This window comes from Panthera pardus, unplaced genomic scaffold (genome assembly GCF_024362965.1).
Source record: "Panthera pardus isolate Hobbes unplaced genomic scaffold, ASM2436296v1 HiC_scaffold_13, whole genome shotgun sequence".
Taxonomy (NCBI): domain Eukaryota; kingdom Metazoa; phylum Chordata; class Mammalia; order Carnivora; family Felidae; genus Panthera; species Panthera pardus.
The window spans coordinates 83,219,504-83,232,971 of NW_026526688.1; the positions used below are offsets into that span (position 1 = coordinate 83,219,504).

General features: G+C 42.9%; 1 protein-coding gene across 4 annotated transcripts in view; it reads right to left on the minus strand.

Annotated features, from left to right (window-relative positions):
- The window catches only part of GAB1 (GRB2 associated binding protein 1), a 123,831-nt gene extending 113,366 nt beyond the window's left edge, over nt 1-10,465 (minus strand). Inside the window, exon 1 of one of the 4 annotated variants that reach the window (XM_019420408.2) lies at nt 9,540-10,465. In XM_019420408.2, coding sequence (XP_019275953.1) covers nt 9,540-9,611 — 72 coding nt within the window. In that variant the 5' untranslated portion in view covers nt 9,612-10,465. The remainder of the gene's footprint in view (nt 1-9,539) is intronic. The other 3 variants (XM_019420420.2, XM_019420415.2, XM_019420427.2) reach the window with 3 other exon arrangements.
- Between the last annotated feature and the right edge of the window lie 3,003 nt (nt 10,466-13,468).

A 13,468-nucleotide genomic window follows, 5' to 3' on the forward strand; every position in this document is an offset into this window, starting at 1 on the left:
TGTAGCATATAAACTCCCAAAAAATGAAGACAGTGCCTTCTTGGTCCACCTCTGAATTCTTCACAGTACCTTGTTCATAGTGGGTATTCCCTCAGTGACTGAAGGATGTGACCCAAGAGGTGAGAGATCTGGCTCTGCCTTAACAGTTGGTAAACATGTATGACCTGGGACAAATCAATTAGTCTCCCAAAGGCTAATTTTTCACTCCCTGTAAAATGAAGAGGTTGGGTTCTTGACTAGGGAAGAAGGAGATTTATGAAATATAGCTATTGCTTTGGTAATCACAGAAATCCAAATCTTTTGTATTAAAAGCCAAAGGACATCCAAACAATACATGAAAGAGAAATGGGTTAGAAAGGTTGAGAAACAACCAACTAGATGATTTATAAATTTAGGTTTAAAATTCTGTAATTATTTGGTCATGCTGCTCAAGAGATTATGCAAAGGATCACATTGTACATTTAGACACAGAACAAATGCCATCTTTGTCCTCTTGAAATTAATATCCTATCACAAACACTAAAAAATGATAAATGAAGGCATAATTTTCTTTGTAAGCAGATCATGTGTACACACCTTCGACTGTGTATACTGTGGGTCATTATGAAAAGCATCTAAAAAATATATTAAATATATTAGGCTTTCTTTTCCTGTTTCGACTATTTACTTAAGTGAAGAAAAAGAAAAAAAGGAATACCGTTCAACAGCACCAATTTAATTTTGCAGCCTGTTTTTTGGAGATAAATGACCTATATACCAAATGAAGATTACTCAGAAGGCTTTGGTTTTATGTAACAGCATCACTAGGATCAAATTACCTTCCCAAATAGTTTGCATTCTTACCAGTTCAGTATTTCCTTTTACCTTTTCTCAACACTTCAAATATTTAAACCTGAAACTGTCAGGGAGAACTTGTAAAATTTAATACTCCTACACAACTTCAGGGTCAATTATAACTTTGCCAGAGGGAAGGGGGTTCAAATAATACCTCCTTAACTGAATGAGGTTATCGTTCCTCTTCATGTTCTACCTAACACCACTGGAATTCAAAACACTGGAGGGAGCATTTTACCGTGTTTCTCTTTCAAGAGTGCAACATTAAAACTCCTCTCCCGCTAATCAAATGGTCATCCCTCCACCAGAAGCACTTTCATCCTGGCTGCTCTGACTCTGGCCAAGGCACTAAAGGGAATGTGTGATGGACTGGAGTTGAGAAAGCACACCAGGTACTTAATTCTTTCATCAGGTAGTCATCTCAGGGAGGAGATCTGCTACTCGGAAAGTGGCCTGACCACATTTCCCAATACAGTAGTAACTGAAAACTGCATTTCAGGAGAGAAAAACAATCTGCGTGCTGGGTTGAACATTATTATTCCCAGTCTTGATTACCAGGGTACAGGGACAGAAATAACTTCCCACTTTTAGAGAAAAGATAAAAGAATGTGTGTGTAAAGATTCTAACACAAATACTCTCTGATACTGGTGGCGGGGCTTATATTAGAGAGAAAGAAGTGAAAACAAAGAGGAAAAGAACAAGAGGTTAAATAGAGAACCACAGGACAAAGAGTGCCTTTACCTTTCTCCCACTTAAAAAAAAGTTAGCAAATAAAATATTACGGCAACTGGCTAACTGATGTATTAAAAACAAAAATAAATGGGCACGCCTAGCTGGCTCAGTTGGTGGAGCATGCGACTCCCGATCTCGGGGTTATGAGTTTGAGCCTCACAATGGGTTTGGAGATTACTAAAAAAATAAATAAAAATAAACTAAAAACAAAACAAAAATAAAAACAACAACAGAATTCTCAACCTTCTCCTGATAGCTACTGTCCTACGTCTTCATTTCACAAAAGCAAACCTCTTGATCAATATTATATTTACCTGCTTATTTCATGTATAATAGCTAAATATCTCTGGACAATACCAACAAATATTGAACTCAACCAAGCAACAGGAAAGTAATGTACAAAGCCTTGGCGCTAAAGGACAATTTTTCCCCTCTTCAGACCACAGGATGGATGCCTTCCTCTCACTTTTCTCTTGAAACGTAAAGTGGAATTTTGATGTTTTCTTTTTCCATGAGTGCCATTCTTAAAGAACATATAAAACTATGTTCAAAAAAATTTCAACTACATGAGTCAAAGAAAAATTAAAAAGGGAAAAGAAAAACAATGAACAGGATAGTTAAAGCACAGTTTAGTGTTTTTCTTCCTTTAAAAAAAAAAAAAAATGACCTAAGATTTTTACATTGAAAAGAAATGTTTGGACTCATGTTTGGACTCTCTTGTATATTGTTTTTAATTCATGGAACAATGTACCCATTTGTTTTTTTTCCTTTTAGTATATTTTTTTTTTTCTTTTTGAATACACAGGAATTTTTTTAGGCCAAGTATGAATTCAAAGTAAAAAGCTGAGAAAGAAAAAGAAACACCACCATAAGAAAAACTCGTGGTGAACTTGGCATTCTTTCCAAGATAAAAAAAAAAAAAAAAAAAAAAAAACCCTCAGTTTAGAAAGATAATAAAAATTTCTGAAATACACATAAAGGAAAGAATATTAAATGAAAAAATTTAAGATAACTCACATTTCCTCTTCTGGAAGCTCTATTTCTTTGCAACTTACATCTTCATGTGCAGTTTGCATATAGCAGCTCTGCTAAAAACAACCACATGGAAAATTTTTGTTCCAGATAAATACTGCAGGACAGGGCTTGGCAGCTACAAGTTGTAATCAGAATGCTTCAAGAGCTAATGTAACAGAGATAACAACCAAACATGTATTTCGGTGCACCGTGTTAACTATTTTTTACAAAGCAGGCTATCACACAGTCAAAAGCTGCTGGGTTCTACTTCATATGCATTTAACAGTGAGAATTCTTCCCTTAGTTAAGGAGAATTTTGCGCATATGAATAAAAGAACTGCTTAAAATATAAAAGACTCTCTTTTCCAGTCCAGTTATTCTTGTATTAAGGTGCTCACGCGTACAAGCCTGGAATGGTCAAAAACGCCCAGTTCCTAAAGTGACTTTTCCCAGTAATTCCACAGGCCTGAACTGCCACCTACTATTCAGTAAGACTCCCCAGCCATCTAGTTGGCAACTGAAGACGCTACTTACTTAATGGATGTGGAAATCCACGGTACAAAGAACCACTTTTCCCCAGGAGTAATCTAAAGAAGAAAAGAATGCTAATTTCATTTGTGCTTGTAGCCAAAGAGGGGAGGAAAAAAAAGACCTGTGACTTGATAAGTTTCCTGTACTCAAATCCACACACAGAGATAATAGGAGTCACACAGAAACGTGACTTTCAAGCCAAAGTTCAAATGGCAAATTCTGATGAAGCTCTAAGTTGGTGGAAATTAGCCACCATGTTAATTTGAGGAATGTGAAATGAGAGAACCCCTTCCATCAACAGTCAGAGGGGGTTTAATGAGACCCAGTGGCGTTCTTCTCTTTCCTCCAACACTAGCTGGCACTCACACAGCTGGGCTAAGATGGCTTCCAAAGTCCAAAATAAGACACTAGCCCAAGGCAGCACTGGCCCTCCTGCTGGAACTTAGGAGCAAACGAATCAAAGGCTCTTTTATTCTCCCTCCCACCAGAACATGCTCCCTCTCTGTTGTAAACTAAACGCTTGCCAGAATGAATTATTTAGCTCAAAACAGACATAAAGAAATCTTAAATAACACATAGCCCTTGAATTTGAATAAGCTCAGGTGACCAAAGGAGTTGTTTTGTTTGTTTCTAGTCTGACACATAAAATTCACTTGCGGTCAGGATCCCATCAGAAGCATTAGGTCATGGCAGAAACAGAAACTTCTCAAACTAGATGTTACAGCTGACATCCAAACTCCATGCTTGAAACTGAGGTGTTCGGAAAGCCGTCCCTTAACTAGGAGGTCTAAAATCAACACAAAGTCTTCTTCGTTCTTCCTTTAAAGCCAGGCTTCCCTTAGGATTTGCTATTTTTGCCAACAGTAAGTACCTCTGTTCTTCCAAGAACAGAGCCTAAAAATTCATCTGTGAAATCTTCCCTGGCAGCCCCCTTCCATTCCCTCCCAGTCTGAACTCTTAAGCAATTATTATCTGAATCATTCATCTGGCAAGTAATCATATATGGCCTTATAACATATGTCTTGGAAAATGATTTAAATGTAGGTGCATTTACAGCTTGTCTTCACAAATAGATTAAAAACTCCTTGAGGGCAGGGAGTGGGCCCTTCCGTCCATTGTATTCCACACAAGACACATTACAAAAGCTCCAGAAATACCTGTTTATTCAGTCAACAGGTACTTGTTGCTCTTCTATTCTGAGCCAGGCACTGCTCTGGGTGCTAGGGTCACAACTGAGGCACCCACAGCAGGATGCAGCAGGCCTGTGTTCAGTAAGCCTGTGTTCTGTTAAAGCAAATGCTGGAGGGTCCCTAAAGAACTCTGCTTAGGCAGTTCCTAATATATCCACTAAACTATTTAAGATGAACAAGAAATTAAAATTTATTTCCCAAAAACAGAGGCCTAATGAGAAGCTCCCCACTCTGCCTCTCATTTCCAAGCAAATATCTAAGGAATGTTAAGCCGCAAGAGTTTAGAATCTAGATTTTTACAACATTTCTCCATTTTACAGATGAGGAAACTGAGGGTCAGAATGGTCAAAGTATCAGGTGGATAATGGCAAAGTCAAGTCGAATCCTGGGTCCTGACACTCAGTCCAGAGTTCCTTCCACAGCAGCACAATTTACCCCAAACTCATAAAAAAATAAAGCAGTAGTCCACCTGCTGTATTGTCCCTTCTCCTGTGTTAGCTTCTGTAAGAAAATTAGGAGTAATGACACTTATTGTTCTGAATCAATCACCTCTTAAACTTCCTCAATCTGCAAATTATCAAGACCTATCTACATATTTTTTATGTTGACTACAAAATATGGAATTTTATTTAGTCATAAAAAGTGCTTTGTCATTTTATATCTTCTTATTTTTAAAGCAGACTCAATGACAAAACACACAGAAATAACCAAGTCAGCTGGCAACCAGATTATCCAAGTGTAACTCTTGTCGTATTACTATTTTGTCCAAAGATGATCTTTTTAAAAAATTTAAAAACCAATTTTTAACAAAGAACTCTAAAACCACCCTCCAAACTGATAGAACTTCCTAATGGTTATTTTGAATCCCAAAAGACAACAATCAGACTTAGGAATCCAGCAAGTTTTACATGGAGAATTTTGTACTCATCATTAAGTCCAGGCACAATCAGAGAATGAACTATTATTACCTATCATAAAGGCTTAATGTAATTGGTAGTTGATGATCTTTGTTAATAGAAACAGTGTTCCTGCCACATTAGAAAAAGTAAAAAGAAAACATTAAGAATTTGAGTGTAATGTTTACTAAAGTGAAGTTTTCCAGAAGAAAAATTCCTTCAACAGAATAATTATGTTCCTTCAGTCACTACAAGCAAAAGCTTCAGAATCCCCTGATTGTTACTGGTAATTGCAAAAAAAAAAAAAAAAAAAAAAGTGCAAGAAGAGCTTCCAGACATCACAGTCCCATTTGCTGTAGCAACAATATTGAGCAGAGACAATGCTTACTTAGCACAGATCCTGGGCTGTCCTTAAATAGGACAGCCTGCCTGTCTGTGCCCCTCTCCTCCATGTAACATGTCAGATGCCCACCCGGAGGAAAAGGCTATTTCTGTTTCTAGGCCCATTTCCAAAACCAGGGGCATGTTCTAGACAAGAACCATCCTATTAAGTGACAGTAGAAGAGTGGACCCCAAGCTGGGTACAGATTACACACCCAAGAACTGGCCAAGGTCTTACTCCCAGGCTGGCTGGCAGCTAATAGGCCACCTTGGTCTAGCCTCAGAAGTAGGTTCTCCTGCTGAGATTGCATACCTGCCCAATGCTGACAGCTGGGCCATGGAGGAGTACAAACTCAGTGTCCAGACTTGAGGCAGGCCATAGGGAAGCTCCCCCTACAGAGATATGGTGATAGCCAGCTGGCTTGAATCAATCCTTTGTTTTCAGACTTACATTTTCTCTCAGCTGAAATTTCAAGTCCTGATGAAAATCCTACCATTATTTCAACCATCCGATTTGTCTTTAAAGAACTCTTTTAAAAAATCTGAGCATCACTGTTTAGTGCATACTACCAAGAGTTTACTTGTTCTCTGTAACCCTGGTAACGGTGATCTGTAAATGATTCCATTCAGGTCCTTACAGTAAAAAAGCAGCTGTTTAATATACAACACAGGACAAAAACCAAAACACGGTAGTAGCAAAATTGCAAGAAAGCATGAACACTTTCACCTCCACTTTAAGTAGACTTCAAAAAATTCACAGAGAATGAATTGAAACACATACAAAGGTTCTTGCTCTTTTGCAAATAAATACAGAAAAAAGTAAAACGAGATGAAAAGGCTAGAGGAACTACTCACTACTCCAGTATTCCTCTTTTATGTCCCTTTTACTCTCTTTAGGAAATTCAAGAAAAGCCTTCATATCAGATGAACACACTAGTGTGCAAAGACAACAATGCTGTGTAGTTGACTATGAAACAGTAAACATAAAATGGAGTTGTATAAGGAATGCAACGGGGCCATAACATGAGATGACTTTAATGATAAAACTAAAACAATTTTTGCCACATAAAAGCCCTTAAGGATCATCTTAATCAATGTTTGAATACCCTATAAAAACTGTAAACAGCAAGACAACTGTCAAAATTCCGTGAGCCAAAAGTTCCCCAACAGAATCAATGCTCAAACTCCCTGATGTCTTGTTTAACAATTACAGTACCACTCATCCAAGACATCTTTTCACAGCAAATTCATTCATTAAAAACCATTATCAAGCAACATTTTGCATACTGGATGGTCAACAATGTTTCCTTTTACCCTTTATTTTCATAAAGATTTTACATGAAAAGAAAACAAGCATAGGAAATGCATATATATATATATGAATGTCTTTGAGGGTCAAAGCTAGTTTAGCAAAAACAATCCGAACTGAATACCAAAGCCAAAAGATCAAAAATCTGGAAATGTCAAAATCTTCTGGGCAACCAAACTGACAGCTAAAATATTAAGACCGACCTCACTTTAACTTATAATATTCTGGTCATCCTCAGGGACCTCTTAAATTCTGGTAGCACCCTGCACGCTATCTTCCTGGGCCATAGCCATGTATAAAGAAAACACTAGTGCTCAGCCAGGCAAGAAAAACCCCACCTCCCCCCAGCTGTAAAGCATATTCTTCCCCCTGTTGAAAACACAACTTAGGGATCCTGCTATGTCTCTAAAGTATTCCCACGGTTTCAGACTACACTGAGCTTGTTCCTCAAAACATCTATTTAAAAAAATAAATAACAATCAGCTTGGGCACACAACATGAAACCACTTTATGTTGTGGGCTCACTTTTTCACATATTCTTGTCTCATTTCCCGAAGACTCAGAAAACTGCCTGAAGGGTCTTATGTTTCTTTAGCATTGCACATCTGATCCCCAGCTCGCCTCTTCCTTGCATTCTCAACTAATAGTCATAGACTCCTAGAAAGCTATAATCAGAAAGGAGCTTTAGAGATGATTTAGTCTGCACTCCACTTGAAATGAACTAGATGAGTCATTAACCTTTTATATAGCCCAGTCAGGCAGATCTGGGTTCAAATCCTATCCATGGCATATTCTGGATACAGAAACTTTTCTCATCTATAAAACTGAGATAACACCTACCTCATAAAACCGGTGTAATGATCAAATAAAATAATATATATTTTTTAAATTTGGACTTTTCATTTTCTTTGTCCTTGTTAAGACAATCTTTCAGGCTGATTTTCATCCTAGGTCATTTTACATTAAATTGCAAGCCCAAAAGGCAGGGCAAAAGGCAGGGCTTCTTCCCTACTGTATTTTCTAACCTTTTGGTGCCTAGTCCAGTGCTAGGCATCTTTTGAGAGAGCCATAAACCAACCGTGTGAAAGAATGCCTTAAGTCTCTATAATCACTACTTTTTAGGCAAAGGTACTGTCCTTAAGCTTCCTCCTAGAACCTACTTAGGTCTATATGTTGCCTAACCTATGCCTCTCAAATACACCTCTCTCCCTACTCCCTCTTCTCACACATACACAACCTTCTCTTTAGAACCACGAACTGAAAAAAACCACTTATCCCCCCCCCCCCCAAATTTTGCAATACAGTTAGCATCTTCACCAGAATATTCAGGCAAACTGTGGTAAGTACAAGGAGACAAGATTTGGAAGGGTTCAAGATTTCTGGAGAACTTTCTCCGGATGTGTGGCATCAAGTCCTTAAATGAGAATTACTTGTCTATAACAAAGGCTGACAGAAAGTGAACCAGAAACTCCAGCGAGTCCCTGAAGTTAATTATTGCACTTCACTCCACCATCCAAGCAGTGACTAATAGGATTAATTTGGGCTCTAATATCAGGTGTAAAAATCCTTCAACAAGATTCAAGTTCCATTCGAAGTGCTGGTCACTGACAATGAATTTATATTTAAGGGGGCATAAGTTTTGCTTTTGAAAACACACTGTACTAGAAAAACATTGGCTCCATACGCCAGGACGAACGTGTCATTTCTTTCCTTTGCAAAGGGCAGCAACAAAAGAACCAATGGGTGAGAAGGGGATAAGATTCCAGACCCCTGAAGAGGACACAGATTTCCACCAAAGTAAGGTTGGTTCTTTCAAGGAATATTTTTAACAGCTAAAATAGCTTAACACACAATCAGTATCTTGTATCAATTACACAAATGCCGTTTATGTAACCCTGGTGGCCTGGAAAAGGACCGCAACACACAGAAATCCTACTGGCCGCAGCTGTCCCCCCTCCTGCGAGGCTTGACAGCGCGTCCAACGCGCCCAAACACCAGCCGCCAGGCTCCCCCCAGTGCCCTCCTCTCGCAGCAAACTGCCAAGATTCTCCGGCCAAACTCCACGGTCCCCAGGATTCAAAACCGCGAAAATGCGAACCCTTGCTAAGCAAACGGCAGGGCGCGTAGTAACTTTTCTTTCTCTTTGGCACGGATCGGAGATGCTGGTTTCTAACACCAACTTTTCAGGTCCACAGCCTCCCGCACGCAATGCACCTCGAGGGGTATGACTAGAGAGCGCACCAGAGGGCTGCTGAGCTCTAAAACCTCAGCGGTTTTCCGATTGCGGGAAATTCAGGATACAGCAGCCCCATAGTGATTAAATGCAGATATAAAGAAAGGAGAATGCTCTTCCCCTTACCTCTGCTACAAGGAATAATAAAAACACGCAGCAGGCATTAGGTGGAAATCCCGGGGCCTCCCACGGGCCGATGAGGCCCGCAAAGCAGGCCATCTGGAATCTGGAGGAAGAAAGTTAGCCGGCAAAGTGGAGGGAGCCAGGGCGTGAGTGTACAGCCTCGGTCACGAGCCTGCGGAGGAAGGGGCCGAGGGGAAAGAGATGGGGGACTAAGCTGAAGAACCAGTCCCGCGCGCGACCAGGGCAGGGGTGCGGGCGCGGAGGCCCACGGAGCGGCGGCCGAAGCTCTACTTACATAACGTTTCAACTTCTTCTCCGGGGGGGACTTGCGGAGCCATCCCGAGCAGACCACTTCGCCGCCGCTCATGGTGCGCGCCTCTCCGGCTCCCGGCCGGGCAGCTGAGGGGCGGGCGGGCGCGCTCCCGACAAAGCCGACGCCTGCCGCCGGCGCGGTGGCGAGGACCTCGCTCTTCCGAGGCGCAGCCGGGGCAGACGGGACGCTCCGCCGCGCGCTGGCTCTGAGTGTCCAAGTGTCTCCCGCGCGGGTCCGCAGATGTGAACAGAAGCGGGTAGAACCGCCAAGGCCGGCACCTCCGGGCAGGGGTCGCCGCCAAGCCGAGGGCGCCCCGGCCTCCTTTCAGTGCGCCCGCCTAGCCGCCACGCGCACCGTCCCGCCTGCCGCCTCAGCAGCGCTCAGGCTCAGCGGCACTGTGCCCCGACACAGAGCCGAGCCTCGGTCCCCTGCGCTCCGCCCCCTAGGAACAGGACCTCCCCAGAGCTCTTTCCGAAACAGACACTACGTTGCACGCGCACACACACACACACACACACACACACACACACACACACACAATGCCCCCGCGTGGCGCCCACTCTGGCTCGCCCCTCTCGGCTTCGATGCGCCCGGCGAGATCCTCTCCTTCCCGCTCCTCTGTAGAGGGTGGGTCACTTCCCCGCGGCGCGGGGGGGCGCACAGAGGAAAACAGGGAAGCCGCGAGGGTTTCGTGCGGGCGCAGGGCAGGTCCTGGGCCACGCAAGGAGCCGCCCGGGTGGCGGCGAAGCGCGGGGCGTCGCTGGGCGGCGGGCGCAGGGCAGGGCGCAGGTCCCGCCGGAGGGTGGGTCCGTTCTCGCCACCTCCGGAGAGGGCGGGGAGCGGCGGAGGAACGAGGTACTCGGCTGCTCGGCTCCGGGGACGGACCCCACTGTCCCGTCCCCTCACGCTCCTCCCGCGCCGCCTCCCCCACCGCGGGGCGCGCGGCAGGTTCAGAACGGCCCGTCCCCCGGTCCCGATCCCTCCCTCTCCCGGCCTCCCCGTTCCCTCTTCCTTTCCTCCTCCCCTTCCCACGTTCGGGCCGGCTCCGGTTACAGCCCAGACTTTCTCTGAAACTCCGCCGAGCGCTTCCAGCCAAAACAACAAGGGCCGGGGGCGGAGGGAGCGGACGGAGGGAGGGAGGGAGCGAGAGAGGGAGGGAGCGGGAGTCCGAGAGGCACCCTGGGATCTGTAGTTCAGGAAGCTGGAGCGGGGTCCTCGGCCACCCGGCTGCGGCAGCGGCCAGAGCCCCCAGCAGTCACCTAGTCTGGGAGGGCGGCCGAGGCCTTGGCGAGGCCGGCGCCGCCGGGGCTCGGGCCCTGGGAGGAGCGAGGAACGTTCGAGCGTCAGTTTGTGGTTTGCCATGTTGGCTCTGTCGAATGTCAGTTCAGAGTTTGTACGGAACAGAAGATCGGGAGTTGGGGGGGGGGGGCGGGTTTTCTCCACTTGACAGCCTGCAAATCAAAGCAGCCTGGAGGGAGACCGCGACCCGGCGGATCCCGGCCCGGGAGACTTAAGGGCGAGAACAGGAGGGAGAGGGCCAGGGGGAGCGTTCCATGGCGACTAGCCTGGCCGGGTGGACAAAGGGGTACCTACCCGGGCTGGCGTGGGCTGGTCCCGGGAGCAGGCCTGCCAGAGTGGTGGGAGTGCCTTGTGTGGCCAGAGTATTTGACTGATTCTGTCTATGGGACATTTTAAAGTCTCACATTCCCTCCGTTTGTTGCCAGTTTCTTCCACTTGACTTTGTTTAAAATCTACTCTTGGAATGTTGGACTAGAACGGGGACACTTACTGGATGTCCTACTTCTATTTGCCTACTTGTGTGTGTTTTACAATTATGACACCTGGTCCTGAGCTTAACATTGTCCTGTAGTAGAAATATCTTTTCCAGTTTATTTATGAAACAAATTTCAGAATATAAATAATCAAATAAAAAGCGCTAAAAATACTAGGAGATAAGTTAACACAGGGATTTGTTTATTAACATGACACTCATAGTCTGGAGTTCCTCTATTTTTGAAGATGTACAATTGCAGTGGAGAATTAGGTGCTGTGGTGGTGATAAAGATTCCTGCATTCAGGGAAGTGGCATTCCTGTGGTGGCATAGGATCCTAAACAAAGGGTCGGCATACAGATAGTGATAAATGTTGTGCCCTGAGGGAAACAAATCAGTAATGTGAAACAAATCAGTAATGTGAAAGAATACTGGGGTGGACTTAGATGGGATGAGAGGGAAGTCTTCCTTGAAGGGGCATTTAGACAGATTTGTAAAATAGTGTGAAGAGGGGAGAATCAGACTTGTTTTACGAAAAAATAAAAGGGATAACCATGAGGAGGGCAGAGGGAAAGAACAAGCAAGGGGGCTTGCTTTTCTTAAATTGTAGAGCTTTTTAGAACACCAGTGATTATAATTTTTACAGCAGCTAATAAACCAAAGCAATTCTTTTAAAGTGTGTGAATACAGATTTTGTCACAAGTCCAAAGGAAAATAAATCATGGAATTGGTTTTTCACTTTTCCCATTGGAACTGTGTCTGTACACAGAGTCAAGAGTATTTATAATTAACATGCATTAGTTCACTGTTCTGTAGTTAATTGTTGGCTTTAGAAAATTTATCACTATCCATTCCTGTTACAAAGTCCTTTAAATGGAAAATTGTAGTATATCTTGTACTATTTAGCTTTTCAAAATTCAAATAATCTTTTCTTTATTTCAAATAAGGGATTCAATGATCTCATTTCTATGAGAGAAGAATGTTTGAAGAAATCTTTAAGTATATTCTCTATTTTCAACGGTGTTGTTTTAGATTTGTATTTCTAGAGGTCAAATAAGGGTTGAGGAAAGGTTGAATATAGATACATCTTCATGCATGTATTTTAGAAAGAAAATTTGCATTATTTTTACATTGTATGCCATTTTTAGATTATCTGTTAAATCACATTTTATATCTTTATACATTAAAATGTATGCTAGAAAAAATTATCATACATAAGTATCTTAAATTTCATTCATACAACAAATATTTATGGTATATCCTAGTATGTACAAGTTCTTGAGGACTGAACACAATAGGGAGGAAAACCAGACCTACTCTTGCACTTCAATACCCTGGAAAAAAACATTTTACAGATAATAAACCCCGTAACTTCTACAATACAGTCATGTGTGGTGTGAAATGGGGTAAAAGAAAAATAGAGACTGATTTGGGCATATAAAAGGAGAATCTACCCCAGGGAGGAGAATGGCTAGGTAGGGATAGACTTCCCTGAGGAAGCGACTTTAAACTGAAATCTTCAGGTTGAGTAAAGTTAGCTTGGCAAAGTAACAGTATTCCACGCAAAAGAGAAACTGCTAGGTGCACAAGTCGTCAGGCTAGAGGGAGCTCCTGAGGACCTGAATGAAGGCAGCAGTGAAGCAAGTGTGAGGGACATTGGACTGGGTGAGGTTCCAGATGCTTGCAGATTAAACTTTTTCTTAGAGCAAATGATCATATAATTTCCTGTGATTCAAATCACCTCAAACAATCGCCACTATGGACTTTGTCATTCGCCTCCAGCATCCTACTTTAACCACATACCTTCCAACTTGACCTTTCACGATCTTTCCATGTAATCTTAACAGCTTTTCTAGTCTATTTCTAGCCTGTTGATACTTTTTTCTTTCTTACGATCCATCAGACCTCTCCTTTCTCCACTTTCCTCCCTTACCCAATTTAAATTTCATGGTGCACATTTTTAATGACATGGTCCCAACTCCCAAAACCCAACTCTGGATGAGCCCAACTCTACTTTCTTCTGCACCCAAGCAACCAAGTGCTGTTGGAGAGAATCACCCAACAGGATAAGTGGCATCTCTATAAATTCATGTCCAAAGACCTCAAGTAGATCCTCAACTATCTGCAGGGGCAGATCTT